Source organism: Callospermophilus lateralis, chromosome 6 (genome assembly GCF_048772815.1).
Source record: "Callospermophilus lateralis isolate mCalLat2 chromosome 6, mCalLat2.hap1, whole genome shotgun sequence".
Lineage (NCBI taxonomy): Eukaryota > Metazoa > Chordata > Mammalia > Rodentia > Sciuridae > Callospermophilus > Callospermophilus lateralis.
In genome coordinates, this window is record NC_135310.1 from 59,635,064 (window position 1) to 59,655,438 (window position 20,375).

The 20,375-nt window shown below is 33.9% G+C and overlaps 1 protein-coding gene across 3 annotated transcripts in view; it reads right to left on the reverse strand.

Moving 5' to 3' along the window:
- Positions 1-423: 423 nt before the first annotated feature.
- The window catches only part of Lin28b (lin-28 RNA binding posttranscriptional regulator B), a 112,220-nt gene continuing 92,268 nt past the window's right edge, over positions 424-20,375 (reverse strand). For all 3 annotated transcript variants that reach the window (XM_076859893.1, XM_076859894.1, XM_076859892.1), the window contains one exon: positions 424-793. In XM_076859893.1, coding sequence (XP_076716008.1) covers positions 424-793 — 370 coding nt within the window. The remainder of the gene's footprint in view (positions 794-20,375) is intronic.

Sequence of the window (20,375 nt, forward strand, 5' to 3'; positions counted from 1 at the left end):
GGGTTGTTTTTGAAACCATCTTAAATGCTTCACGTGGATTTTCAATTCTTGGAGACGTCCAATTATGTGAGGGAGGGTGTGTGCTTACAGCTACATACACACATATATAAAGATAACCCCTCTTTATATGTATGTCTACATTCCTGTGTAAAATCTTCATACAAACACACACAGATTCAGGCTCTCTCCCTCTCACACATGTACATACTGATACACACAGTATCTCATTCTCTGAATTACATAAAACATGACACCCTGCTCAAATGCAATTTACTTAGAGTGATTTGTCTGTTTAAAAAAATTCACAGTTCCTCAACAGTAGTTAAAATCCCAGGTCAGCTGCTGTCTGTGAAATACTGTTCCCCTGTACTTGCATGAGGTAGACTTCCCAACTGGGTAGAGAACATGATACGTTAAGAAGTACTATGTCTTTTTCCTTTTCTGAACTGAAGGCCCCTTCTTGTTTTGCTCTTCTGGTGCTGCAGAAGCCTTTGCAGAGGAAGCTTCTTGGGGTGACCTGCCTGACCGTTCTGAGATCTCTGACCTAGCCTCCTGAGGAAATGGTGGGGATGTGCAGCCGTGCCCACCTCCCACTTCTCTCGGGGAGGTCGAAGCGCATGGCTGGGATTCTGCTTCCTGTCTTCCCTGAGAACTGGCAGGCAGCTGTGCAACAGTTTTATGTGGGCAGTTTGCCACCATGTGCATGATGCTCTGACAGTAATGGCACTTCTTTGGCTGAGGAGGTAGACTACATTCCTTAGCATGATGATCAAGGCCACCACAGTTGTAGCATCTGCAAGCAAGAATGAAGAAAACATCTTAGATGTAGGTAGTATGCTTTGTTAAAAATTTAAAGTAAAAATTTGATAAGCAATGCAATTATGTAAAATAATCATTTACACAGGAATGTAGACATTATCTTTAAAATACCAAAATACACAAACTGTCCATGAGATCGGCTTATTTTAATGTACCTTCTTAAAGTAATGTTATTTATACTGTTATACTGGTTGCTTCAAGGACGTCAGCACCAAAACATTCTGGCAACTTTAAAAAAAAATTTTGTTAAACATAACAATCAATGAAAAGCATAAGTACTAAAACATGAAAGAATATACACTCATTGCCATTTACAGATGACTTGTTTAAATTTAACAGGGTATTATATTTTATTTTTGTGGTACTGGGTATTGAACCTAGGGGCCCTCTACCACTGAGCTATATCCCCAGCTTTTTTTATTTTGTTACAGGGTCTCATTAAATTGCCCAGGTTAGCCTTGAACTTGCAATCTTCCTGTTCAACATCCCAAGTGTCTAGTATCACAGGTGCCCATCACCACAACTGGTCCATCAGGTTATTTTTAGAGAACAGGTTAGTCCACTAGAGGGCAGTCAATATTCAACAAAATAGCCAGGTAGCTTTGAAAACAACAGTATAAAAATACAGCTGTTTGCTGTGATGTGAAATAGCAATTTGCTCAGCAAATGGGAAAATATGGACCAAATTAAATTTTATGAATTTAACACCTCTTTGGGTGTTAATTATTTTTACTGTGGAAGCCAGCAGAACTAAAGCTTTTCCTTTGTACAAAATTAAGTAGTACACTGAAATTTGATATATAAATAAAATATCAAGTCAGAAAATCTGGCAAATTACCAAGTAATTTTATAGCAATACCAGGATAATACTATAAAACAAACATTCTAAATACTTAGAACAGATTAATAAAGTATTTCACTAGTTTAGTGACCAGAAAAGTTTACTTTCTTTTCTCTGTGGAAATTAGTTTTCCTTAGGGTGAATTTTTCTACATTGGAAAAAAGAGTAATCCATAATATTTGAATGTACACAGGAGGGACAAGGTTTTGTAGTAGATGTTTGAAAATTTAAGTTAGTTTATAACTTAAATTTAAATTTAATTTAGCTGAGCAAGGAAATTATTTGGAAGCTATCGGCTCAATTTCAATGCATGTTTTTCTTTTAAATTGAGATATTAAAAACAACAAAAGAAGTGGAGAAATAAAGGAAAATTTATATTTACAAAGATTAATCTGAATATTGCAGATAGGATTTATTTAGTGATTTGTTTTCAAGTAAAATGTTTTAAAAGCTTTCTAGTTTAAATTTATTTTCTAAATACATTTATGATTCCACAATTCTCATTACAAAGCACAAATAACAGGTTACGATGTTAAAAAAAAAAAAAAAACACAGATAAATACATAGTAACTGTGAGAATTACTGTAAGATCATAGGAACAACAAAAGTTAATTGTAACTAATTATATTTGTACGTGTGTGAGGGAGTATCCAGATCAACAACTCATACTACCTTATATGTCAAAGACAAACTCCTATCCTAATAAGCAGTATATGTAGAATACTTAATATTTTATCTTCTGGGATCCCTTTCACAGGTGAATTTTCTCAATTGGCAAAAACAATGGCAACTATTGTCTTCTTTCTAGTTATCAATATTAACCTTACAGGTTGTAGAATAATGGATTCACAAGAGAGGCTTTTATGCTGTGCAATTATTAACCAGTGTTAATTTGTTAACTTACTATTTATCCTTGTGGTGACTTTTCCATAGGTTAAAAAAATGCATATAATTACTTATATCATGTATATTATCTTTGCAACATTAAGGTGATTGATTATACTATATTTATGTATTATCCTGTGTGTTTTTTTTTTAATATAAGTTTAGGGCTTTTTTTACTTAAGTTTTATATATATATTCAACACAGGATCATACTTACAAAAATTAAAGGGAAAACCAAAAAATCATGTGTTTTGATTATTTATTGTGTTAACTTGTAAGTTAACAAAAAAACATTACAGTACAGATTCAATACTGTTTCAACCATATGCTCTAAGAGATGGTGTCAAATTAAAGAATAAAAATTACTGACAAATGCTTGAAATCCACACAGAATAACACACTCAAAATGGCATCTTTGAAATGTGGCCCCATTATGTATGATAATGTTTTCCCATATAGTTCTCTTCTATAATGGGTAAGTGAATACTACATTAAATTTGCCCATCTGTAAAGTATCTTTCTTTTGAATTAAATCCACTTGCTGAGGATAACATCCAGTTAGGAGCTCATTTTCAGAGAGAGAAAAAAGGGGCAGAGGGCTCAGTAAAGAGCTGGCTCTCCTGCTGACATGTCGATTTCATGTCACTGTGGCATGCAACGTGTTCTTCGACTAGGGAACTATTCTGCCTACTTTCACAAATGGCATCTTTGATTACACTCTATGCATTTAGTACCTTTGGGTTCTAAGAGTTATTTATAAGGATACTATATAATTTTGGTTTTCATGCATTCTGATCTGCATAGTTAATTCACCCCCTTGGCTTTTCAGATATGTGCTATCATATGGCCACGCTTTGCCTTCCACATTGAAAAGATTTGCATTCAGTGTATATATGCTTGGTTTTAGAAGGGGGAGAAGTGGTATTTATTCTCCTTTTCTATTTAATCATTCAGTGTCAATCATCCTTACTAAGAGTGCAGATCACATCCCATTAAGAAATCCCTTCCTTCCCAAGGGATTAACACCAAAATGGAAATGTCCAACTATCTTTCAGCTCATAAACGATACCATTACCACAGACTCTACCAAGCTATATGTGGTTCTGGTCCCTTTTGTTCACACTCCACACTTCTCCAAATCAGTTTGTTTTTTATTAGTTTGTATGAATTTTACCATTGTGATGTGAGTATAAAAATGGCGAGTGTGGCCACATACAGCTACTTGCTTAAGAAATATAAGGGTATAGTGTCACAATCAAAGACTACACAAAAAAAACTACAATCATATTTTGTTATATATATGCATAGCCCCACATAAAAAATAAAATACTCTGCTTGCCTATTACAAGTGAAACCCTGGGATGGATCCCCAGTACCGAAAAAAAAAAATTAAAATAATAGACAAATAAAAGTATACATGTTAAGTATTTTATAAAATGCTGAACCAATGATACAAAGTATGTGTTCTTACCTATTAAACCTAAAGATGAAACAAAAATATTCTATTTAATCTTAGAATGGTTAAGTTCTTCATAAAATTATAAATACTTCTAACAAGCTAACACATTCTCTAAGTTTTATTTATTTTAAAAACTCTAAAGAGAAAAACAAAAATTGGAGTCATTTTAAAATATTATCAAAGTAAGATTAAAATTTTTAACAAGGAGAACTGCCTATCAACAGATAGAGCACCTAAGATGGCCAAGTAAATAGAAACCAATCTTTTAGGCTTTTATAAATCAAGACTACAAGACTGTATCAGATAATCAGTTAACAAAAATATCCAAATTTCCTAAGCTTCCATTTTTAAAAGGAAAACTGTGATTCAGTAATAAGAATTTAGGTCTGCTATGACCCTTGGAAAATCTCAAATTTTGAGGTCCAAACAAAGAAATACATAAATTATATTTTCAAATGATATCACAGCAATAATGTTCAGAACTAAGCTCAACTGAGGATCACTATAAGTATACAGAGATTTTCAAGTGATACTTCAAATGTCTTAAATTAAAGGCTTCATCAAATGTAGGTTTCCCTTGATCCCAAAAGTGATCACAACAACAAAAATTAGGGAGAGAAATGATATTACAGAGAGAGAGAGCTAGCCAACCAGATGTAGCTGTCTAAAAGTGTAAGTTAGATGCTTCTCCACTGACTAAGAATTTATATGGAAATTCAAATCTAAGAGTGTCAGACATTAAGGACAAAGATACAATGATCTGCAAGCTTCTCAACAGAAAGGAAATGTTGAGAGAATAGTAAGTAAAGCAGTATTAGGGACAAAGAATAGAGTGGAAAAAGTGATAGTTTTAGGCAGGAAAAGGTATAACCCAGGAATAGATAAAAATCCCTGGAAAAGAAAGATGAGAAAAAGCATTGGTAAAGTTTCCAAATGGGATGCCAGAGGGGCTTAAGAAAAGTCACAGATTATACAGAATTTCAGGACCCAAATTGTAAAGATAACCCACTCTCTGAAGAAATTATCATATTTAATATAGGTTTCAACTGAAATCCAGAAAGGAGGGGTTGGGAGTATATCTTAGCATGCATGCGGCCCTTAATTCAACTCTAAGCAGAAAAAAAAAAAAAAAGAGAGAGAGAGAAAACCCCTCACACAAAAACCAAACAACCCCCAAACAAACCAAAAACAAAACCCAGAAATGATACTAATAACACTCCTCAATTTTATATTTTTTATTCTAATAGATTTGAATACTTGTTTCTAATCAGTAAGTGTCAATCAGAACATGAGAATGCTGGACCCCAGCCTGGTGGTGTTGGAGGTAGGTGGGTAGAAATGTTATTAGAGAACTCAAGAGAGCCGAAAAGGAAAAGACCCAGAACATAGCTTTTGATAGGAACAATGTGCCCACCCTATGCTTTCTGAGAGTAAGAGGGACTGAGATCAACCTTCCAGAGGTCCCATTTTGTCCTGGATAGCTTTTATTCAATCTAAATTATATTTGTCTGGGTATGGCTTATTCTTTCAATAGGCTCTGCCTCAAAATACCCAGAAGAGAGTTAGGAAACTGTTGAATCACAGAACTAGAGAGGTCCTTCAACAATACTCACGTTTCTCTATCAAAAAGAAACCTGTGCTTTATAGAGTTTGCTTCTTTTATTTCATTCTTCTTAAACCAAACTCCTAAGACTGTAAGCCAGACTATATAACATTTAATAAAGTTAATTTTAAAAATATTCTTCTTAAGTACAATAGGTAAAACATTGAATTTTCAAAAATATCAGTGGCAATATGTTCTTTTAAGAAGTTTCCTAAGGAATATATGAAAAAAATATGCATTTAACCCCAGACAAGTTTTCCTTAGTATCTTTGAAAGCTAAAAGTCAGTATCACCCTCCTCTATTACCTTAATTAATGCTTAAAAACATCTATATACATTAGGGCTAAACATACTGTTAAAATTAAAATGACAAAAATAATATAATTCAATTAATTTAGCATTATGTACTAAAGGTTTTTAATGTTACATAATTTAATCTTCTTCCAAATCCTGTGAAATAGGTACCACAATATCTATACTTTATTGGTGAAGAAATGAAGAAACTTAAAGAATTTACCTAGAAAGAAATTTTAATTGAAAATAGTATGTTTCACTTCCTTTTTTTTTTTTTTTTAAGGGGGGATACTGAGGCTTAAACTCAGGGGTACTTACCCACTAAGCTACATCCCCAGCCCTTTTATTTTTTTAAGACAGGGTCTTATCAAGTTGCTGAGGTTGAGCCTTGAACCTCCTGCCTCAGCCTCCAGAATCACTGAGATTATGGGTATGCACCACTGTTCCCAGCCACTTCCACTTTTATTATACGACAGTGTTATAACCAATAATATGGATGCCATTTTATTATATGTAAGTCTAAAAAAATAAAATCCTGAAAGGACTCAAAAAGTTAAACACCAAAAAAACAAATAACCCGATCAATAAATGGGCCAAGGACCTGAACAGACACTTATATATACAATCAATCAACAAATATATGAAAAAATGTTCAACATCACTAGCAATTAGAGAAGTGCAAATCAAAACCACTCTAAGATTTCATCTCACTCCAGTTAGAACAGCAGCTATTGAGAACACAAACAATAATACGTGTTGGCGAGGATGTGGGGAAAAAGGCACATTCATATATTACTGGTGGGACTGCAAATTGGTGCTGCCAACATAGAAAGCAGCATGGATATTTCTTGGAAAACTAGGAATGGAACCACCATTTGACCCAGCTATCTCTCTCCTTGGTCTATACCCAAAGGACTTAAAAATAGCATACTACAGGGACACAGTCACATCAAGGTTTATAGCAGCACAATTCACAATAGCTAAACTGTGGAACCAACCTAGATGCCCTTCAATAGATGAATGGATTAAAAAAATGTGGCATATATACACAATGGAATATTACTCAGCAATAAAAGAGAATAAAATCATGGCATTTGCAGGTAAATGGATGGAGTTAGAGAAGATAATGCTAAGTGAAGTTAGCCAATCCCAAATAACCAAATGCTGAATGTCTTCTTTGATATAAAGAGGCTGATTCCTAGTGGGATAGGGAGAGGAAGCATGGGAGGAATAGACAAACTCTAGATAGGGCAGAGGGGTTGGAGGGAAAGGAAGGGGGCATGGAGTTAGAAATGATGGTGGAACGTGATGATCATTATTATCCAATGTATGAAGACACAAACTGGTGTGAATATACTGTGTATACAACCAGAAATATGGAAAAACTGTGCTCTATATGTGTAATAAGAATTGTAATGTATTCCGCTGTCATATATAAATAATAAAAAAATACCAACATACACACACTCTCCTATATATATATATATATATATATGTGTGTGTGTGTGTGTGTGTGTGTGTGTGTGTGTGTGTGTGTGTGTGTGTTTGTGTGTGTCTGTGTGTGTGTATGATTTGAAGTAGATTTTTTTTGAGATTTGGGTTACTATTTTGTCACTACACTGGAGAGGTCGGCCAGCTCCTCTCTTGAGCTTTCTATAAAATGAAAGGCTGAGACTAGATTAGTTCAGATTTTTTTCACTGCCAAAGCCAGGTTTTATTTATATCCCTCCTATATTTCACACAATGAAAATTTTTGTTTTAAATATCGGCAAATATTTTTTTCATTCTCTTTAATCATATTTTTCAGACTATAAATGGGAACCTTAGGTTGATAGGCCATAATCTGTGTTACCAAACTGACTGAATAAAATTCAAGTCAAAAGAGAGAAGCCTGGGCTTGGGTTGTGGCTCAGCGGTAGAGCGCTCGCCTAGTGCTTGTGAGGCCCTGGGTTTGATCCTCAGCACCTCATAAAAATAAATAAGTAAAATAAAGGTATTGCGTCCAACTACACCTAAAAAAAATAGATATTTTAAAAAAGGAGAGAAAGAGAAGCCTGACATTTCAGTTAGCCCATAAAATCAGACCATAATGTGAATGATATATTTGGCCTTGAGATACCCCCATCAGATTCCACTGGTTGCAGTGAGTGTAAATTGACTCTCTCAGAGAATAATTTGATAGCATATTTCAAAATACTGATACACATACCTTCTGATCAGGCAACTTTAATTCTAGGAATCTGCCCTCCTGGAATATTCACCAACAAGCACAATATTGCGGGTACTAAGATATGAACTAGAGCACTGTCCATATTAGTAAAAAGTTAGAAAAGGAAAATGACAACAACAACCAAACCCAGGTGGTCTGGCTCCAAAGTCCATGCTCTTTACCATTAAGCTATAAATATGTAAAACTGAAAAATAAGTTCAAACCTGCACACACCAAGAAACACTTAGCAGATACTAAAAGGAATGAAGTAAAATAATTTTTAAAAATTGAGATCTTTGGGCTGGGGTTGTGGCTCAGCAGTAGAGCGCTCGCCTAGCATGCGAGAGGCCGAGTTTGATCCTCAACACCACATAAAAAATAAATAAACAAAAATGTATTGTGTCTAACCAAAAAATAAATAAATAAAAAATTGAGATCTTTGTGTAAGATATCCAAGAAAAACTTAAGTTAAAAAAAACCAGGATAATACATAAATATAGTATAATCACCTTAATGTTGCAAAGATAATATAACATGATATACGTAATTATATCCATTTTTTTAACCTATGAAAAAGTCACCACAAGGATAAATAGTAAGTTAACAAATTAACACTGGTTACATCTGGGGAGGAAAACAGTTGTATGAAGGGGCATTTCCCATGAATTTTTATAGTTCCTTTTTTTAAATTACAAGAAAGAATTAGTATATTATTTGTGTAATTAAAAAAGAAAAAAGAAGGACCGGGGTTGTGGCTCAGTGGTAGAGCACTTGCCAACATGTGTGAGGCACTGGGTTCAATCCCTGGTACCACATAACAAATAAAATAAAGGTATTGTTTCCATCTACAAATACAAAATATTTAAAAAAAGAAAAAAGCAAAAAGCAATTATATGATTCCATTTCCATCTTGTAATTTAATCTTCACTGTTATTGTTAGTCACATGAATCACCTTGGAAGCTTTTAAAAATACTAATGCCTGGGTCCTACTGCAGACCTACCTCTCAAACAGAATCTTGCAGAGGGAAGCTCCAGCTGTCAGTATTTTTTAAAAAGCTCCTCAGTGGACAGTGGCAGGCAGCTACTTGAGAACTGCAACCCACAATGCAAGGGCAATCTTACCATGGGATCACTCTATAATCCTCACTACTATAAGCAATATGGCTTAAAACAAAAAACTGTTTTCAACAAGTCACTGATGCTTCAGAAAGGAAAAGGGGAAGAGACAAAAGGAAAGGAGAAAGGGAGGGAGTGAGGTGTGTAACTTATTTCCTTTCTGGGAACCAAAAACAACTCCCTGTAATTGCTGGTTGTGACAGTAACAACCTTGCAGCATTACTGATCCCTGCTTATTTTGGAAGGAAAACACTACCCAAACCTACTGAGTTTAAATTCAGAAGTGGTTCTGTTTTGAGGCCATTTACATAATCATTAGTTCATAATGAGGAATAGGTTCAATGTGTATTCTCACTGTCATTAAAATGGATAAAAACTTACAGTTCCTTGAATCAACTGCTACCTTCCCTAAACTTCATCATCATTACTGACCAACAATTGATTTCCCATAATAACTCTTTCAGTTCCCATTTTCAGTTATTTTTGATATGTCCCTTACTAAAACAATATTGACAAGCATATGTATTTGTTTGGTATGATATGCTCTTGAAAACGTTTCTCCTGATTGGTCAAATTCTGTTGGCTTTCAAAGAGAAAATTATGTACTTTCTTATGGATATTAATCTAATAATTAAAAAAGAAAATGATAACAATAAATACTTATTAACAATAAATGTTTAGAATCAAACCCAGGTGGACTGGTTTCAGAGTCCATGCTCTTCACCACCAAGCTATAAAGATGTAAAACTAAAAAATAAGTTAAAGCCTGAACATATCAAAATATGGATATAAATCTATACCCATAAGAAAGCAGTAGGTAAGTATGTATATATGGTATATACATAACAAGATCTCTGCTTTTTATAAAAAATTATTAGCAGGCTAGGGATGTGTCTCAAGTGATTGAGCGCTCGCCTGGCGTGCGTGCGACCCGGGTTCGATCCTCAGCACCACAAACAAAACAAAGATGTTGTGTCCGCCAATAACTAAAAAATAGATATTAAAATTCTCTCCCCCCCCACCGTCTTTCCCTCTCCCTCTCTCTTTAAAAAAAATTATTAGCCATTATTTTTTTTACAAAGTTAATATTTAAACTATATATTGCCTAAAAAAGTATCATTAACAGGGAAACTACTGCTCACTCTGGTTTACCAATATTTAAAAAGCCCAAGATAATGCTTCCTAGTGAATAATAAGCAAAAGGTGTTTGGATGGCTCTGTATTACCTTATTCTGTGGTGGCATGGAACCAAAGTGAATTCAAAAATTAAAACTGTTGGCATTGGAAATGAATTCTGTATGTCTTGCCTAAAGCTTAGTTTTTAGACCAACTAAATTGATTTGGAGTTTGTACTGATTTAAAAAGGTGTTTTTTAATTGCCCACTGCTATGCTAACCTCTTTTGTTGTTTGGTTATATGATAAGAAATTCTCTACAGACCTTGCCTATTATTGAATTGATTCAAGTGCTTATAATAAGCATTCATTTTCATAAAATCAAATGAAAAAGAAAATAAGATTTAGATACACTATGTGCACAATTTTGCATGAGATGTCAGTGAAAGGTATGTAAATAGTCATCTGGGTAATAAGGTGTATGTACCTCACCTCTTCTGATGTCTTCTTCTGACTGCCTTTGGGGTTGTCTTCAGTTAATTAGTTTTTGGGCTCCATGATTAATGACATGGTCCATCTTATAATACCAGTTAAAAATGTACCATAGTATCTTGGAAACCAGCTAAAACACACAATAGCTCTTTTTGTAGACCTTTCATTTTATAGAAATAACATGATAAGATGGAAAATATGAGGTAAAGATATATAACATTCAAATGGCAGTGCAGGTCACCGAGAAGAAGGGATGGACATGCAACTGAATTAGAAGAGGCCACAGGGGGTGAAAGAAATCATCAGGGCTTAGAGCACTTCAATCATGGGCAATTACAAACCAGATTTTTGTATTTCATTCCATTATATTTAGAAGTACTTGGTAGATTCTGCTGCAATCCCATGAAATAATAATCATTTGTTGAGCATCTTCTATTCTGTACCATTGACTTAAAAAGGTACATAATGATGAATTCTATAAGTTAAATATTTATTTGAAATTAAAATGTTATATCTCCTTTAGGTGACAAACAACATCCAAAGTTGAAAGAGGAGGGGAAGGGGAGGGATGAGGAGAAGGAGAGGATATACTCTATACTCTACAGAAGGCTGTTGCTATTATCAAATACAAGGAAAAGATAACAATTAATTCATCTCCAAGTGGTTAAAATTAGATGCTTGCTTAGATATAAGAAACAGATTATAATACGCAATATGAAAATGTCTGCTTATTTATCTATTACAGCAGCCTGGCTAAAAACTTAAAATCCCAGAACCACTTATTTTCCACCAGACCATTCCAAATTCACCTCCAGCAAGGTATGCCAGTGTAGTGACATGTGATCGGCTCGGCCTAACGAATTATAATTCTGCTAGTGCTCTGTGTCAATTTTTTGTTTCTTGTGGTACTGAGGATCAAATACAGGGCCTTGTACATGCTAGGCATACTTTACCACTCAGAGACATCCCCAGTTCTTTGTATGAATTTATATTAATGCTTTTTTTTCTTACTCATCACATGACTTCTTCTAGGCTTTGGTTCTGTAAACCAGCATTATTTTTTATCTGTGACATTATTTTACAAAGCATTCTAAAGTCATATATACATACTGAAGATTTCAGTGCATTGAAAAAACTTTATTAAATATAATCTGACTGGAGCACAAGAAATTTTAAAAAGAATTTTATCATGGTTACTTAATAAGTAAAGCAATAATCTGTTACCTAGAGAAGTGAATGTAAACATCCAAATAAAAAGAATTTAAATGCCACAATAAAAATAGCTTTAAAATATTTTAGCATATAAAATAAAGACTTCAATATAACATAGTGATCAGCTTTTATTTTTTATATCACACACACACATGCACACACACACACACACACATCTGTTAAAGCAGAAGGGAGACAGCATGAGAAATTCAAAAGAAAAGAAAAGAAAGACACAGAAGCTAACAATCAGTTTTGGTGGCATGACTAATGGTACAGATGAGGGTTAGATAAAAGTTTCAGTTTATACTGGTTGTTTGCAAGCCACAGGCAATGAAGAAGCTAGATTAAAAGATGTTATCCTAGGTTCAGGCAAGGGAGTACTTTGCTGGGTAATTTAAAGCTGTGGCATTACCATGATTGAGTTACCTTTAATACAAGTAATGGTGACGGTATCTGGGTTTTTATGAAGATGATGTCAAAATACCTCCCTATTGCTATATTACTAAATTGCTAGCACTAGATTAATACTATATTACTGAATTTCTAAGAAATATTCACAAACATCCCATTTTGACAATGTTTATATGAACAACATTTAAAAATATTAATAGACAACCAGTGTCTTAGAGCACATTGCCTGGTGTGATCATTCCAAAATGTGCCTTCATGGGCAAAGGGCAAAAGAAAGCTGTGCCAAACCATCTCCTGCCTTGATAGCTATGCAGGAATTGGAAGGAGTTTAAAGTATTTTGCTGAAATCACCAAGGAAAGGCTTCTAATGATTAATCAAGTTTGATCTCCCATTCCAGCAGCAGCTACGGTTTAGGAAAATGATGAGATATAGATGAGAAGTAAATAACCCCTGTCCATTTCTAATCTAGTCAAAATGGTCTTCTTGTGACTAGCTTTACCAAAAATCAGCAGCTCTTAAATTGTTCACCACGTAGGTAGTTAGGTGTAAATTGAACAATTTTACCATGTCCAGATAATATCTATAACTGCGATATTTTCTCCTCTTGTGTAGGTCAGTTCTGGAAAATGAGATTTTGAAGACAAAGTCATGGAAGGTATTCTTGACCTCATAGCTATTTCACCTTTCTTCTCCTTATTGCTTAGACTGTCTTTAATGTTAAAAAGCTTTATATGTGTCTAAAGCTTGATGGTCAAGCTTCATAAAAACCCAGATACTGTAGATCTCTGTTACTGATCCCTTGTTTTCCTACTTAACTTTTTTTTTTGGTGCCCGGGACTGAACCCTATGATGCTTAACCACTGAGCCACATCCCTAGCTCTTTTTATATTTATTATTTTGAGATAGGGTCTCACTTAGTTGCTAAGGCTGCCTCAGCCTCCTAAACTGATGGGATTACAGGTGTATATCCCTGAGCCCAGCCCTACTTAACATCTTAAGGCTGTGCCCCTGTGAACACATGGCCACTGACCTAAGGATGGAGATAAAAACAGAAGATAAGTATGAGGAGGGCATTTAAGTCCTTGAATGGACTCATATTTCTAATACTTTTAATGTTTGCTAACCATAGGGCTTGATTATACACATTCCAAACTTATTTGTACATATTGTAGAAGCCAAAGGAAAAGTGGCTTTTTAATGAGGATAATTCTGTAAGTCTTTGAATGATACGTTTTCAAATCCTTTGGTTACCCTCTGGATTTGGCTGGTAGAAGTTTACATGAAGAACTTGACACTTATTTTCTTAGTGGGACAAGAGAAAAAAAGCTACTACAAGCTTTTTCCTAAAAAAAAAACACAAAACAAAACTTGAATAATACCCTAACAGGTGTGGTAAAAGGAAGTAAACTTGTTCAAACAATACTTAATTATTATACTCTATATTTATTTCAGAAAACTAACAAATATTTTAAAATATAATAGCTGCATATGGTACAATGCTACTTATTTATGACGATGAATGCAAAGTTCTCTTCAATTGCTTTGTCTAGATCCAGAGCATACACTTCTAGATTATCTGGCTCTATCAGGGCTATGTTACAGTTCTTTACATGACTGCTAACTGACAGCAATGCCAAGTTATTCTCTGTAGAGAGAAATAGTCTATTCTGACAAAGATTCAACTGATTTCCCTACCCTACTGCAGAAGAAGTTAGTTTTGCCTCCATATGCACATTCATTTCAATACTCCTATTCTTTAGTCTTTGAACTAGCTATAACATCTGTCTGGTTGTATCCTTTAATTGTATTTAAATAAAATCTTTTAACATTTTATTCATTTATATCTGTGTAAGAGTCATTAAGTTATCTTTTTTGAAAATTACTCTTTAACATAATAAACATGCACTAGAGAGGTCACATAAGATACAGAAGTTATCATGGACACAGTCATTGTTCTTTTCAGCACACAGATCTAGAAAGGAGATGAGATAAACGCACAACTAACTTTAAAATTCAAGGTTATTAAACTGAATTTAGTTTTTGTGTTTCTTTCCACAGTAATTTTATTTTTCCTATATTTTGAAGCATTTTCCTATTTCACCACTCTGGGAATCATTTCCAAATAAACTAAAAAGACATTAAAGTAACAGAAATATGATTGTTATAAAATACTTCTTACATTTAATAAGACATAATAAAATAATATTATATAAGAATATGATTAAAGTAATAAGAAGGAAATTAAAATAAGATAAAGATATAATCACTAGAGAGACAATAACATAGTGAAACAAATCACCTCTATCTTTCCTTCCTTCAATTATCTTATTGCATTTCTCAAGGTACTGCCTGATCTTTCAAGAATGTGTAGAGGACATTGTGAGACAGCATTTTTAGTCTTTTTTCTTTTTAACCTTTCACTGAATAGAGTTGAGAATTCACAATCTTTCATTTTCTGTTCATAAAGGCAGAGAACTGACAGAGGTAGTTTCAAAACTGTTAGATAAACAAGAGCACAAACAGAAAAGGAGCTGCACTCCAGATATTAATATGACAAAATTTAGTTGTGTAAGCAAACTCTCAGATTATGAGACGTCATATAAGGTAATATCTTCTATAAATTCTCTCAAGTTCAAAAGTCAATGAGTGAACAATATATTTCTAAGGACAAAAAGGAAATTTGCTATCCAGGTGATCATTCTACAGTGACAATGTTATTATGCACAATTTCTGAACAAAAATTTTTCTAAAAGGATGCATAACAGTATTCTTTCATCTTTTAAAAGGCATGTACTGGGAAAATCACTTAAGATGGTTCAGAGTTGCACAATTAGTGAAGACACTGAAAGGTTGCACAGAAATTAAAACCACCATTGAAATGATCATTCCAATCAGTGTCAAAAATAAAACATGTTTTGAAATTACAGGCTAAGGAGAATGATTACCTTCTTTTCATCAAAATTATGAGCTATAAAAATTTTCAACAGTATTCCACTTTGGAGGAATAATGAGTTGGTACTTATTAGAAATATATTTGAAATATGGGTATTTATAACACAAGTATGTTCCAGAATTATCTATGTGTAGTTACCTACATTCAAAGAATAGTGCCCATTTTTTATACATGACAGAAAAATATGGAATAAAAGTTTGGATTTGTTACATGTAAATTCTTATGAACCATCCTTCTTAAACCATCCTTAATTTGTAAATTATTTGTAATATTATTTTAAAAGAGTCCAGTGGACATGATAATAAATGATGATGACTACCCTTCCAGGCATATTTATGGCTAATAAAATGTAGACTTTGACAGTTGCTGTAATAAAGAATGTTAAATTTTTTCAAAGGAAGAGGTCATCATCATGATCATTGGAACAACAGGTACGGCTGCTATGCAAAGGAGTTGGCCTGGCTATAGTAAGGTTATTAAAAGCTATGAAAAAAGAGTAAGGTCTATATAGATGCAGAAATAGCAAAGAAAACACGCAAAATGAGTAAGTGGCAAGATTAATTAGACACAAGTAGAAAACTGGAAAGCATGTTTAGAAAAGTAAGTTGGCTGGCTTGGAAAAGAAAATAGAAACCTGATGACAATATTACATATGTTTTAGAATTTAATATTTTAAAATATTTCACCTTAAAAAAGGGAGGAAATGAGTTTCAAAGTTTGTGCATATGCACTGTTCATGACCACAAACCTACTAATGGGGACTCCAGAATTTTAGCATGTAATTCAGATGATCCATGATAAAAATTACTAATCTTACTCTCTGGATTTGCTGATCCTTAAATTCATTCTCTTGGAATCTGTTTTTAAAGATAAACGTAATTCCCACTTAGTCCACATGGCTGCTGCTGGTCTCAAGTGAGATAAATATGTCAAAGTGCTTTGTAAACTATAAAGCTCTACACATAAATGCTAGGTGAAATTTCTTCTTCTACTCTGGGGTATTTATATTTCTGAACCATCTCTACCACACTAGTGGTAAGATAATTTATGGTAGTACTGAGTCCACATGAGTAAGAGTAGCAAGCAAGAAAGAAAATAAATAAAACAAAATGCTTAAACATTTTTCCCTTTAAAAAAAGCAGTAAAGAAGCCAGGTACAGTGGTGTATGGCTATAATCCCACAGCTCAGGAGGCTGAGACAAGAGGATACGAGTTCAAAGCCAGCCTCAGCAATTTAGCAAGGCCCTGAAGCAATTCAGTGAGACTCTGTCTCTAATAAAATAAAAAAGTACTAGGGATGTGACTCAGTGGTTAAGTGTCGCTGGGTTCAACCCCCAGTACAAAAAAAAAAAAAAGACAGTATAGAAAGCAAACCATATAACCTAATAGTGTGCTATAATATCTTATGGAAGCTATAATTAATTTATTTTCCATTCCTTATCTACTCATCTTTACTGTTCTTTTAAAGGGAGAAATATCCTAAGTTTTAGTTATTGCTATAATGATTATTCAAGTAAGTAATAATGGAAGAACAAAAGTTAACTGTACCTTGATGGGCATCTCTGGAGACTGCTAGTCTGAACCCTGAAGAGATGCATCAAAAATTTGGGAGACATCATTGAACAAACAGTACATAAAGCCATGTGAAGAGGAAGAGAAATTCGGGCTATGCTTTTAGAAATATTACTACTTAAAAAGTAAGAGCAATAGTAGGAATGTTACAAAAGAGGTATTTCCTTAACTAAAATCTAAAATATTCTTTTATATTTGAAAAGGTGGCTGCTATTGGAGAGACCAAACAAGATGAGATGTGAAAATAGGTTGATGAATTTACAAGCAGGAGGCAGTAAGGGGCATCAGGTACAATATAAAATGAATACAAAAGGACTAAGGAATGAAAGTGGGACCACACTGGTGGCATTAAATTTAACTTCCTCAAAGTTAGACAACCATTTTTAGGAATTTGATCTTCCTCAGACAGCAATTTTCTCTTAGAGTAGAGAAGATGATCTTTAAAAAGCTGTAACATATCTGTAAATCAAGAGTCCAAGAGAAAAACAGAGAACAAACATGAACAGGCAATTCAGAGAAAGAGAAATGACACACATACTTAAAAAATACCCACAGCAGCAAAAACACAAATTGATCAAAATAATTAAAAAAAAAAAAAAAATCTGGGGCTGGGGCTGGTGCTCGCCTACCATGTGTGAGGCGCTGGGTTCGATCCTCAGCACCACATAAAAATAAATAAATAAAATAAAGATATTAAAAAAAAATCAATGAAGTACACATTCTTTAAAGTAACATATTTTGAACAACTATACCACTGAAAACAATAAAAAATGCTGGAAAATATTTTTAAAAACATCTTTTAGAATATTTTGTTGATGAGGTAGGAAAGTTAAGTCATGCTTATAAGTCAAAAATGAAATGAAAATTAGGATGGTAAAAGGAGCAGTAAAATAGATGTGCACTCTGGAAAAATCTGCAGAGTAGTGGAAACGACGTATGCTTTCCCTTGTGAAGTGGGTGATGCAGCAGAGGAACCAGGAAACAAAGTTTAGATCCTGCCTGAAATTAGGAATGTATCTTGCCCGATAGAGCTGGAATGCCTTAAACTTATGTTGCAATGAAAATGGAAGTTGCCCCAAGAAATGAGATGGAAAGAAAACTTTCCTGATTCAACCTGGTGCTAGGATTCCTCCAGAGAAAACTATCTTCCCCTTGGGCAATGACAACCACAAACCAGCCTCCACATTCCCTCAGCTCAAGTGGGACAACGATTCAAGACGAGAATTTATTTTAACATGGTTCCCAGTTGGTACAAATACCTGCAGGTATATAACAGGGTAAAGATAAGTTCACCCCAGAGGAAATGTACTTTCGAGTCAGGAGTCACAGAATTCTTAAGATAAAAGATCCAGAAACATAACTTTCTAGACAAAAAAGAAAAAGTCATAAAAGACAAAAGAAAATTAGGCATCATGAACTAGTGAGTAGATAGACCCAAAGACTTCAGATATTAATCTGGCCAGATTCACAGTATAAAACACATACATTCTGACATATTTAAAGAAATATTTCTTAACATTATCCAGCTAATAGTTTTTATAATAAACATTTCTTTTGCCCCTATTCATATCCTAAAAAAGTTTTAAATAATCTAATCTACATATATACATTATTTAAGATATATCAATCATCCTTAATTTAATATATAGGAAAAGGTACTTTATAGGAAAATAAAACACATTTCAATTAAAAATACAGTGGCAAAAGTACACAGGAAACCCAATGAAATTACCAATACTTGTATTTACCTATTATAAATGTGAATTTAAGAGAAAACAGTCTATACAAGTACATGGAATTAAGTGAAAGACAGGAGATATAGGGGATACCAGCAGGAATGTACATATAGTCAATGAGAGGGAAATCATTTTGAAGTAACATAAGGCAAATTAATAACAATGACATAATACCCTTCAAAATGACAAAAAATGACATAATACCCTTCAAATGAGCTATACCTTACATATATGTATAGTACACAAGTAATTCCCTGTGTCATCAGATGGCAGATGACAGTGATGAAGTAAGTATAGCAGAAAACATACCACATACATTCATGCTGAGAAATAAATTCAGTGTCAAGTACATAAAAAGACATTGGAAATCATATTCTTTAATATATGACAGGGAATACCTAATTAGAAACAAACAAAAAACAAAATATAAGAGATTACAAATAAATTATTTCTTCAAACAGCAATCACAGTATGGCTGAAAGATATTCTACATGTAACTATGAAATATAAATATTTTATCCCTGTATTACCAAAAAAATTGAGAATATATTGTTTCAATGGGCTTCTGACCATGATAGACTTATTGTTACTATACCAGATCTTCTTCAATCTACAACTTTAAAACTGAAGGATATAGAAGAATAGAAGAATACATAGTGAAAAGCTGTGATGGCTAGGTACGGTGGTGCAGCCTGTAATCCCAGCTACTCGGGAAGCTGAGGTAGGAGGAGCCCAAGTTTGAGGCCAGCCTCAGCAACCTAGCAAGACCCTCTATCCAAATTTAAAAAAAAATAATTAAAAGGGCTCAGGATATAGCTCAGAGGAAGAACATCCCTGGGTTCAATTTCCAGTAACCCCCTCCCACCAACCAACACACACACACACACACACACACACACACACACACACACACAAAGAAAGAAAAAGAAATGCTGTGATGCTTGGTGAAAAAGAAGCACTCAGAGTAAGCCACCATGTTTGCCCTAGCTTTGGGTAAACTTAGAAGCAAGGGGCAAAGAAATAGAATATAAACATAGCACAATAGTGTCAAATAGCTGAAGAAACACAAATTTGAGGTCAGGGTTCCTGAAGCAGTTGTAATTCCAGGAACAGGCTGTGGGACAGAAGCAATATATGCATGGAGGACTACCCTCTCCCCTGAATACACACTTCTGATCCTTCTGATTAATAGCTAAGCTGCATGTCTACAAACTGAGTCCCTGCAAAGTGGAGCAGAAAGAGTTTTTATCATTTGGCATAGAAATAAGCAAATATATCCAAGATCACACAATATAGGATATATTAAGAGTTCTAGGCTATCCAGGGTGCAGAAGCCACACTGAAATTTAAATCTAGAAATGGGCATTATATTTATTTAAGATCCTAGTTAAGCTCATGCCTTAGGAAGAAGGACCATATGCTAAAGGAAGAAGGGTTGTGTACCAGTAGTAAACAAAAAACAAGATCGATCTACCTTACTACTGAATGAAAACAAAGCTGGCAGAATTTAAATGTACCTGAAATAAAACTGCATGAAAGATCAAGTCACCATAACCTCATAAAGATGATAAAATAAGTCAGACTCCTCACAACTTAACAGTCCAACATTTTGCATACAAGAAAGAAAATATTAGACCTGTAAAGCAGGAAAAAGCAA